Source organism: Plecotus auritus, assembly GCF_963455305.1.
Source record: "Plecotus auritus genome assembly, chromosome: 1".
Lineage (NCBI taxonomy): Eukaryota > Metazoa > Chordata > Mammalia > Chiroptera > Vespertilionidae > Plecotus > Plecotus auritus.
Genome location: NC_137770.1, coordinates 39,193,093 through 39,203,827, shown reverse-complemented (window position 1 = coordinate 39,203,827; position 10,735 = coordinate 39,193,093). Strand labels below are relative to the sequence as shown.

At 48.3% G+C, this 10,735-nt stretch overlaps 1 protein-coding gene across 2 annotated transcripts; it reads left to right on the top strand.

Annotated features, from left to right (window-relative positions):
• The first annotated feature begins 316 nt into the window (after window positions 1-316).
• DACT1 (dishevelled binding antagonist of beta catenin 1) lies at window positions 317-10,520 on the top strand. Of its 2 annotated transcripts, none has more exons than XM_080663866.1 (4): window positions 317-803; window positions 2,928-3,060; window positions 3,787-3,942; window positions 7,604-10,520. In XM_080663866.1, the coding sequence occupies exons 1-4, from the start codon at window positions 462-464 to the stop codon at window positions 9,388-9,390; spliced, it is 2,418 nt and encodes an 805-aa protein (XP_080519992.1). In that variant the 5' UTR covers window positions 317-461; the 3' UTR covers window positions 9,391-10,520. The 2 variants fall into 2 exon arrangements, with proteins under 2 accessions (XP_080519992.1, XP_080519991.1); XM_080663865.1 differs by having other exon boundaries at window positions 7,493-10,520.
• Window positions 10,521-10,735: the final 215 nt, after the last annotated feature.

Genomic DNA, 10,735 nt, shown 5'->3' with positions numbered 1-10,735 from the left:
GGGTGCAGTCAACTCGAAAAAGGGGCGAAGAGACCCGCGGGAAGAGCGGGGGAGGAGAGAGGGCGGAGCGGGGGGGCGGAGCGGGGAGGAGGCCGGCGCTGAGCGCGCGGCGCCCCTGACAGACGAGGGGGAAGCCGGGGGGAGCGGGCCTCGGAGCCGAGGGGCCGGCGCGGGGAGGCGGGCGCCAGGCGGGGGTTCGCCCGGCCGCCGCGCGTGACGTAGCGCCGGGCAGGGCGTTATCAGCTGCGGGGCCGCGGCGGGCGACGCGCGGCGCAGCGGACGGCGCCGCTGGGGCCGGGACGGCTGCAGCCCGCGGGCCACGAGCGCTCCCGGCCGCCGCCCCCGCTGCTGTGTCCCGCCGCCCGGGCGGCATGAGCCCGCGGCCGCAGTTCTGAGCGCCCCGCTCCTCCGTCCGGACGTTCCGGCCGAGGTGACGGGTGTTCGCTGCAGGGCTGGGGGCCATGAAGCCGAGTCCGGCCGGAGTGGCGAGGGAGCTGGAGCCGCAGGCGCCGGCCCGGGGCGAGCAGCGCGCGGCGGAGCCCGAGGGGCGCTGGCGGGAGAAGGGCGAGGCGGACACGGAGCGGCAGCGCACCCGCGAGCGGCAGGAGGCCACGCTGGCCGGGCTGGCGGAGCTGGAGTACCTGCGCCAGCGCCAGGAGCTGCTGGTCCGGGGCGCACTGCGCGGCACTGGGGGTGCGGGCGCCGCGCCCCGAGCCGGGGAGCTGCCAGGGGAGGCGGCGCAGCGCAGCCGCCTGGAGGAGAAGTTCTTGGAGGAGAACATTTTGCTGCTGCGGAAGCAATTGGTAGGTCGTGCCCGGAGGTGGGGGCACGGCTGTCGGGCAAACGGGTGTGAGCCAGGCAGGTGACCTGGGGTGGCGCGGGAGTGCCTCTGGCTGGGGAAATTCTCGCAGTTCCCGGGACCCCCGCCTTCCTTGACCCCCGTTCCTGCCTGCGCCCTGCTTTGTGCCAGGTGAGGGGCTGGCGACCCCGCGCGATCTGCGGGGAAAGGATGGCCTCTCTCCCTTCGGGGTTCTTGGAGTGGCCTGGATGTAACCTCTCATCTCTCTAGTTAGACGAGTGAATGCACGCTCTCTCCCCGAAGGTTTGCAAAGCCCTCATTTAAAATGCCATCTCCTCTGGAGGCCGCCTTAGCTTCAGGTCGTCCCACCGAGAGGGGACAAAAGCCGAGGAGGGGGCCTGTGGCGAGGTTAACTGTCCGATGCTGCATTTTACGATCACACGGAAGCGCACGTAGGAGCCCTGCCCCTCCCGGGGCTCTCCTCAGCATGCCAGCTTTTGCTGGGGCTGCTGCTTAATTTCAAATAGAAGCCCTTTGTACCAGGCAGCTGAAACAGACGCAACGGATGGAAATTTGGCTGGGAAAAGTGCCCCTCCCCTTATATTTTATACGTACTGCTGGCTGTAACGGGTGGTGGAGGTAGGAGAAGAGAGGACCTGCTCGCAGGGAGCATTTATGTTATTGGAGTCCTGCCAGCGCCCCCGTCATTCTATGTCATCTTCATTAACGGGGAAGAAAAAGAACTTTGGCGCTTAATGTATCCGTGAACAGCTTTTGACCCCGCCTCGGAATGATGGCGGCAGCTTTGTTTCAGAGACCTCAAAAATGTAGTTTTGAAAGCAGCAGCAGGAAAAAAAACCCAAATCCTTATCTGACCATGTGATACGATCTGAAACTAGACACATGCCAGATAATGTCCCGTCTGCAGACAGGAACGCGGCGATGCTGTGTGGTTGTCTTGTATTATCTCTTTTCAGATAATTTCTATCTTTTTTGAGCCTCAAAGTGCTCTTACTCGTTAGGTTCATTTTTTTTTTTTTTCCCTGAAGAAACTCATCCTAGCAGACAAGCATATGGTTTATACCAACGCTTTTTAAGTCAAAGGACACAGGAGTAGCAATTCATGAATCTATTTTGTAAGGACGTATGCACATCATGGTTCGTGTAACACCTCTATTTTGGCATTTTACTGTGTTTCGCTGGGATTAGACCAGATATTAGGATGTAACATTGACTTGAGCCAGTGCTTGCCAGCGATGCCTGGTCGTTGACATTTCATGCATTGTCCTGTACAATAGCACCTTTTTGTCTTTATTAGTCTCGGGATTGTGAGTGGCACATTCCCGTTGTCCCTGGAGGGGAGCTAGGCAGCAGCGTGTCAGGAGAATTCCAGTCCAGTCAGTGTTTGTGGCACTATTTTCATTTGTAGACTTGGCATTTGTGATTTGAACCAGATGCCTTTTGAGTGTGTGTTTCCCCCCCTTTTCCAGCAGCAGGAAGCACTAGGTGGCGGTGTGAGTTAGCGCTACAGATCGGTCACCTTTGGAAACCCGAGTTGAGTTCAGATCTGGATGGACCTTCCCTCGAGGGTTTTGAATTCTGCCAGCTCACATTTTACTTGGCACTGGCTATTAGTATTAGTTTCTCACTTTCAAAGGCCCTAAGACCGATTAAACTCCACAAAGCAACTAATAGAAAACAAAGCTCTGCAGGACATTTGGCCCGCAAGTCTCACCTAAGTAAGATAGGAAATCTGTTATACTCCGACTTCAAATTAATTCAAATTAAGGTGTTGACTGTGAAGTGCTAGTTTGTAAAACATGGACGCCATGCAGATGTTATAAAATCTCAGTGCATGTTTTCATTCTTCCCTAATTTTGTATATACTAGTTGAAACTAAGAGCAAGTATTGTTTTTATGAAGAAACTTTGTATCACCATCAAGTGTGAGAAAGTGGAATTAAACATAGGACTTGAAGTTTTTCTTTATTTCAGGTCATGCAGTAAATTTTAGTTTTGGAAGATTTAGTGAACTCTCTAAATGGTCGTTCGAAGACTTAGAGCAGCCTTTCTGGTTCTTTGTCACCAGAATGTGTTCGTTTTTCCTTTCTCCATTTCTCCCTAATCAGAATTGTTTGAGGAGAAGAGATGCTGGTTTGTTGAATCAGTTGCAAGAACTTGACAAGCAGATAAGTGACCTGAGGCTCGATGTAGAAAAGACATCTGAAGAGCACCTGGAGACAGACAGCCGGCCCAGCTCAGGTGAGTGTGTGAACACAACCACAGCATCTCCACGCAGGCGTTCTACCTGGGCCCTGTGCTGAACATTCCCAGCCCTGCAAATGGCAATGGAGTGTGTTAACAGTGCAGAGAGAATCCACAGGCTGTCTGCCTGCCATTCGGTTGTAGGAGAGGGAACTAAAACCAGACTACAACATTTTTAATAATGCGCTTGATCTGACTGGAGTCCCCTGAGTTTAAAAATAAAAGGTTCTATTCAAATTTCTGGAAGAGCGGTCCTCCTTTGAAATTTGAGAAAGTCAGAACTGGGCTAGAAAATTAGTCACACTTCAACTTCCTGAGACCACTTTGAAAGTTTTTTTTCCTTTTAAACCATTTGGCTCCTTAAGTAGACTTGTTTTCTCTTCAAGTTATTCTTTCTGAAATTCTCATGATAATATTGGGGCTGTGATAGATCTAAGTCTCTTTCCTTGCACATCTTTAAAGGTTGGGTCAAGGGGGATCAATTTGACTGGGAGAGTAACTTTGAAATGTATCCATAGTTATGAGCTCTTTGCTTTTTCTAAGGATTGCTTGAAATAAAACCATAAAATCAGGACACTAAGTCCAGTGAGCCAAAATTGCCACCCCCTCACCCAAGTCTCCCATTCTTACCTTTTCTCGAAGATTATCCTTTTTTCCCTTTAAGCACAAATGTGTATGATTGCATGACATGATCCTAATTCCAAATGGTGTCTTTCTTTGTAGGGTTTTATGAGCTGAGTGATGGGGCTTCAGGATCCCTCTCCAATTCCTCTAACTCGGTCTTCAGTGAGTGTTTATCCAGTTGTCATTCCAGCACCTGCTTTTGCAGCCCCTTGGAGGCAACCTTGACTATCTCAGATAGCTGTCCCAAATCTGCAGGTAAGCCTTTTTAGAATTAATACACATTTTTTTTAATTGGAAGGAGTCAAAGATTCCCTAAAGGTTACGTAGCTTCAACCCCTTTTACTGATGAAAAACAAAGGCACCGAGAATTCCATCAGCTTGCTGCATTTAGTGCCCAGTTGCATCTAGATTAGAACCAAGATGCCCACTATTCTGGTCTTCGTAGGGTGCCACGCGGCTTTATATTCAGCTCATCTTTGGAAATCCTGTCCCGATGCAAGTTTTGAGCTCTGTTTCTGAGCCTTTGCTTAACAGGCTTTGTTAGGCTTTAACTTGTTTGTATTTTCTTTTGAAAACCATTTTGGATCTGTTTTCTTCTTTCTTGAATAATTTAAAGCTAAAGCTTACATTAAGTTAAATATATCTGTCGGCCTGGCCACGGGCTGCTTGGCACTTCAGGGAGCCGTGGCGCTTCCATGTTCTCCAGAACGCTTCGTCTGATGGCAGCGCTCCTTTTAGCGGGCGCGCGGGGTGACGTCCCCTTAGGCCATGTGCCCGTTTCTCATTCTGGGCTGTCCTTGCAGTTACTCTTTTTTTTTTGTTTTTAAATATATTTTATTGATATTTTACAGAGAGGAAGGGAGAGGGATAGAGAGCTAGAAACATCGATAAGAGAGAAACATCGATCAGCTGCCTCCTGCACACCTCCTACTGGGGATGTGCCCGCAACCAAGGTACATGCCCTTGACCGGAATCGAACCTGGGACCTTTCAGTCCGCAGGCCGACGCTCTATCCACTGAGCCAAACCGGTTTCGGCGCAGTTACTCTTTTTGAAAGACTCATGCTATGGTTGGTACTGGAAGAGTTTCTGCATTCCTGCTCTGCAGCACTGTCACTGTACTGGAGAGTCTGTGTACTTTTATCTCCTTTGGCTCCTCCCAGCAGTTGTGCAGGATGCAGGTGCTGTTAGCTCCACTTTATGTATCCGCAAATGAGGCCTCGTGAGGTTAGATTAGGTAAGTTGTTTAAGGCCAAATAGCTAGTGAGTGGCAAAGGCAGGATTCATGCTCTGGACTAACGGCCAGGTGCATGATTTTCCATCACATCACACCAAGGGAATTCAGACGTTGTTGGTGTTCCAACGTTTTCGTTGAAAAGGGGGGAAGTTTGGATTTAGATGCTGTTTGTCAGAGGCTCCTCATCTGCTGAATGGCAGAGTTGTTGCTGAAACTCGGGACTCCTTCCTTAGTTCTGCTTTGTTTTGATTCCTCAAAAGAGCAGAGGAAATATGGAGAGTAGAGGAGCTGTAGGTGCTGGCACAGGTCACGGCACTCTTGGTTTGTGTTCTCCACCTGGGTCTAAGGCGGAGTTCTTCAGTCCAGGCAATGCACACCTAACACCAACAACTGAAGCTGCTAATTGGCTGGTGTCTTTGTATTTGTACAGGGTGCGTTGTCAGCAGCAATCATTTGGGGAAGCAACAGATCAGTGTTATCTAGAAGGTCTGGACCTCAAGTTCATTGGTAATTGCTCCCCTTCACTCTACAGATCTGGTTTCAGAGGGAAACTTTAAAACCCATTAAAGGCACTTTGGTATAGGTTTTCCTCAAAGACAGACCCCTCTCCCAAATGCTACATCTTCACATAATTGAGACAGTTGGGCTGGGTCTTGGGGGCTGGGATGTCTGTCTTGTTCCTTAACTCTAAGTAGGGAAAAGGGAGAAATGGTGAAGTGTAGGTTAATGTGGATTTAAGCAAGGCAGATAGGCCTTAGGGTAGTAGAGGAGGAGGGATGGGCAAGGATATTAGCAAGAGATGGTTCTCCTTACAATAAGCTACTTATTGGGAGTGGAAGTGGAGGGGGGAGTGGACATGGCTCTTTTATAATGATAATTTCTTTAAAAATTAACCATGTTACTTCTGAGTCGAGACTATATTTTCCCCGAAACTGCTAATTATCATTAAGGTTCATGGAGCGTTCCCTTAAAATTAACATAGAATCTGGCACATAGTAGGTTTCCAACATTGAATGAATAAATATAATGGAGGACAAATTATATAATGATAAAAACTTTGATTTTTTATCTCTAACTCAAGGTCATTTAAAGGGACTTGAAAGTTATAATATTCACCAAGATAAGAGATCAAAATTGCTTAATTAAGCAAGAAAGCTCGATTTCATAGTATTTTGGCTTCTATATTTTTATGATGTGAACATTTATTCATTAATTCCACTACTTAATCTATTAAAGTGTTATCAAGAATTCCTTCTTGCTCTAGCCGGTTTGGCTCAGTGGATAGAGCGTCAGCCTGCAGACTGAAGGGTCCCAGGTTCGATTCCAGCCAAGGGCATGTACCTTTGTTGCGGGCATATTGATGTTTCTAACTCTCTATCCCTCTCCCTTCCTCTCTGTAAAAACATCAATAAAATATATTTTTTTAAAAAAAGAATTCCTTCTTATTTAAAAAATACTGTTTTTTATGTTAGTGTCACTATTAAAATATATTATTATTTAAATTTGATTAGTCTGTATTGAAACTTGATTAATTTCCCTGATCTTTCAATAGACAGTAATATTTGAACATATGTCATTAAGAATTAGGTCTAAAAAATACAATATGAGAAGAAAGTCCATAGAAAGTATAGTTTATCTGAAGTATTTTAAAGCAAAACCAGGAATAGAACACAGAGGGGAAAGTAGTCCAGAGGAAAAATGACTCAAAAATTTATTTTTCCAGTTATAATACAGTATATATATTTATTGAAAATTTAGAGAATAGAAAACAAAGGAGAAAGTTCATGCCACTTATTTTATTACCACACTAAGATGCTACAATTAGCAGCTGGGTGTGCTTCATTTCAGACTTTTTTTGCATCTATTCAATCTTAATAAAATTATAATCATAGTTTGGTATTATATCATGATTTTCACTATACTTTAAAGTGTTTCCCCATATTATTTGATAATTTGAAAGTATTTTTGGCTTTGGCCCAGATAGCTCATTTGGTTAGAGCCGTGGTCGGCAAACTGCGGCTCGCGAGCCACATGCAGCTTTTTGGCCCCTTGAGTGTGGCTCTTCCACAAAATACCATGGCCTGGGTGAGTCTGTTTTGAAGAAGGGGCGATAGAAGAAGTTTAAGTTTAAAAAATTTGGCTCTCAAAAGAAATTTCAATCGTTGTACTGTTGATATTTGGCTCTGTTGACTAATGAGTTTGCCGACTACTGGGTTAGAGCATTTGTCCCGATTTGCCAAAGGTCGCGGATCTCCAGTCAGGGCACATACAAGAATCAACCAATGAATGCATAATATATATAGATAGATATAGATATAGATACAGATAGATAAACATTTTTAATGGCTGAATATTTTTCCTTCAGAGGCTACATCATATATTAAAATTTTCTTTGTGAAATATTTTCCCCCTCCTCCAGTAGTCTGCACTGTATGTAAAGCTCATGGAGTATTTGTTGATTCTTGGCATTCTCTCTCTACCCATGAATTTGTCTTCCTAGGAGTTGGCCAGAGTCAAGCTGGTGCTGACCAGTTCATTTCTTCAGAGTGTACCTTTAAATGTTTTTCAGATCTCATAGGATGGTTGGACTATACAGAAGGCCACTGTGAAGACCAGGCCTCAGAGGCAGTTTGCTGTTTCCCCTCCACATCACAATTTAATTCCCTTGGTGTCATTGCAGATGTGAATCCCAAGTACCAGTGTGATCTGGTGTCTAAAAACGGGAATGATGTCTATCGCTATCCCAGTCCACTTCATGCTGTGGCCGTGCAGAGCCCAATGTTTCTCCTCTGCCTGACAGGCAGCCCTCTGAGGGAAGAGGAGAGGCTGGGTAACCACGCCAATGACATTTGTGTCGGATCTGAGCTGGACGCCATCAAGACGGAGGCGTCCTTACCGTCTCCAAGCAGTGTGTGGTCTGCTCCCCATCCCTCATCCAGCAAGAAAATGGATGGCTACATTCTGAGCCTGGTCCAGAAAAAAACACACCCTGTAAGGACCAACAAGCCAAGAACCAGTGTGAACGCGGACCCCACGAAGGGACTTCTGAGGAACGGGAGCGTTTGTGTCAGAGTGACTGGGGGTGTCTCCCAGGGCAATACTGGGAACCTTAAGAATTATAAACAGGCGCCTCTGCCCTCGGTCGGAGTTCCCTCTCTGGACAATGGGACATTCTCCCCACTGAAGCAGTGGTCGAAAGAATCGAAGGCAGAACAACTGGAAAGCAAGAGGTTGCCCTTGCCAGAGGGCTGCTCGCCTGGTGCCGCCCCTGAACTTCAAAGTAAGCATCCACCCAAAAATGCCAAGCTAGCCTCCCAGGAGCATGTGCGGTGCCCCACCACTGTGCTAGAGGAGGCCCCCAAGGAAAGCAGCCAGATCCCAGCTGCCTCTCCAAAAGAGAGCCCTGGGAGAGGCCTCGCCCCGCTGCAAGAGAACAAAGTTGTCCAGCCACTGAAAAAGACATCACAGAAAAACAGCCTGCAGGCCGTCCCTCCGGCCGCGCCCCCTCCTGCCCCGCCGGCACCCCCATCCTCAGCTTTCCCCGTGGAAGAGCGGCCTGCCCTGGATTTCAAAAGCGAGGGCTCTTCTTCTCAAAGCCTGGAAGAGGGGCCTCTGGTGAAGGCGCACTTCGTCCCTGCGCCACAGCCGGGCGTCAGGCCGCACCGGGGCACCCGGACCGCAGCTGCCCCCCGGGGCTCCGCCCTGAAGCACAGGGCCCAGGCCCTCCACGGCCCCGACGGCGCCTTGCCCACCGTGAGGGAGAAAACCCGGGCAGCCAGCAAGAAGTGTCGGTTCCCCGACGACATGGATACAAATAAGAAACTCAGGAAGGTCTCCGCCAAAGGGAGGAGGAGTGGGGGCGGCCATGCCGAAGCGGGTCTTCCCAGCCGGCCGCTGGGGGCTGCACACCGGCCGGGGAGCAGGGCGCACGGCCATGGGCGCGAGGCGGTGGTGGCCAAGCCCCGGCACAAGCGAACCGACTCGCGGCGGTGGAGGTCGGCCGCCGAGGTCTCCTACGAAGAAGCTCTGCGGCGCGCACGGCGGGGCCGGCGGGAGGGCGCGGGGCTGTGCGCGGCGGCCGTGGCACTGCCCTATGCCAGCCCCTACGCCTACGTGGCCAGCGACTCCGAGTACTCGGCCGAGTGCGAGTCCCTCTTCCACTCCACCGTGGTGGACACCAGCGAGGACGAGCAGAGCAACTACACCACCAACTGCTTCGGGGACAGCGAGTCCAGCGTGAGCGAGGGCGAGTTCGCGGGCGAGAGCACCAGCACCAGCGACTCGGAGGAGAGCGGGGGCCTCATTTGGTCCCAGTTCGTCCAGACGCTCCCGATTCAGGCGGTCACAGCCCCGGACCTGCACAGCAACCCCACCAAAACCTTTGTCAAAATCAAGGCTTCCCACAACCTCAAGAAGAAAATCCTCCGCTTCCGGTCTGGCTCTTTGAAGCTGATGACCACCGTTTGAGGACGTCTGTCGCGGGGGAAGGAGAGGTGGCGTCTTAGTTCGTGTGTGTAATGATTTCATGGAATGCTTTCCCTTTGTGAAGATTAAACCGAAGTAAATTAATGTCTCGTCTTCATTATGTATGGACACTAGTGCCTTGAATGGAAGGTGAAGAATGTTTTGCTGGTTAGAAGTAAATATTGAGGTTTTAAAGGGTGGTGAATAATGCATACATTTTTTGTGGTATCAGCTGACTTTCGTTTTAAATTTCCTGAGCATCTGTGATGGTTTCATTGGGATGAGACCTTTTGATCTGAAGGTCAGGTAGATGGAATTAGAGGACATACATTTGCTTCTTGGTTCTTTAGGGCAGTGTCTCCGGGAGGGCTTTCCTGTTGAGGGGCATCACATAATTGTGTGAAGTAGGTATGAGGGAGCGTGTTCGTTTTCTCTAATTTTTTATACAGTCTGCATTTCTCAGACAGTCAGACACTCCCATTCTGTCGTCTCAGAACTGTGTGGTTTACTCAGAACTTGAAGACCAGGCCCTAAATCCAGAGAGCTGGTGACTTGGATAGAGAGGCTGGTAATACCCTTGAAAGGATTCACTAAACTTGTGCCTAGGCCCTGGTTAGGGTAACCATTTTTAGGGCTGTTTATCCAACATTTTGATGCCTTTTTCCTCCCTAATTTGCAGCAAATCCAACCATTCCTCCCTCGGAGGACTTGCCTTTGGGATAAAGTTTTGGTCCGTGGGTGCAGAGAAATTCACTCCTAATGAAATGACCTTGGGCATGACTCCAAGCTCACTGAGCACTGTGCCACCTACGCCTTGGCCCACACGTGTCCGTGCAATCCAGTCCAGACTGGACCACTGACCCTGTCTGGAAGGAAGGGCTTTTTTTAAAAAAAAGAATTGTTTTTGGTAAACAGTATTGTGTAAAATTGCTTTTTTATACCGATACAAGCATGTTTTGTGCATGAGTAGTATTTGTTTTGATATTCCTGTTGATGTTAAATTACTGTGTGATATAAACAGTATGTGTTTTTATATATCATTGTGTAAATTTAATATAACATTATATGCTGTAATAAATGATTTGTTTTACTGCTGTTAAGTTTGTTATTTGGGCATAAAACCAGATGTTTACACCTATAACTCTCGTACTGATTATTGTGGGATTTATATTGGGCCTAGTCTAGCATTAGAATATTATTTGCAATAATTAAGGCAGGTTTTAGTACTTTTCTTCAAATGGATGGTAATAAGGAGGGAAAGCAAACCACTTCTTTAAAACAGTTAAGGTACTTCTTTAAAATTTAAGGTAAATTTGATAGATGCGGTTTAAGGAAAATATTTCTTAGA

What these genes read in the sequence shown, in the direction of transcription:
- DACT1 (XM_080663865.1), top strand. Translation starts at nt 462, where the DNA reads ATGAAGCCGAGTCCGGCCGGAGTGGCGAGGGAGCTGGAGCCGCAGGCG. An exon ending in TGCTGCTGCGGAAGCAATTG is followed by an intron (nt 804 to 2,927) that starts GTAGGTCGTGCC and finishes CTCCCTAATCAG; the next exon opens with AATTGTTTGAGGAGAAGAGA. An exon ending in TAGCTGTCCCAAATCTGCAG is followed by an intron (nt 3,943 to 7,492) that starts GTAAGCCTTTTT and finishes AATGTTTTTCAG; the next exon opens with ATCTCATAGGATGGTTGGAC.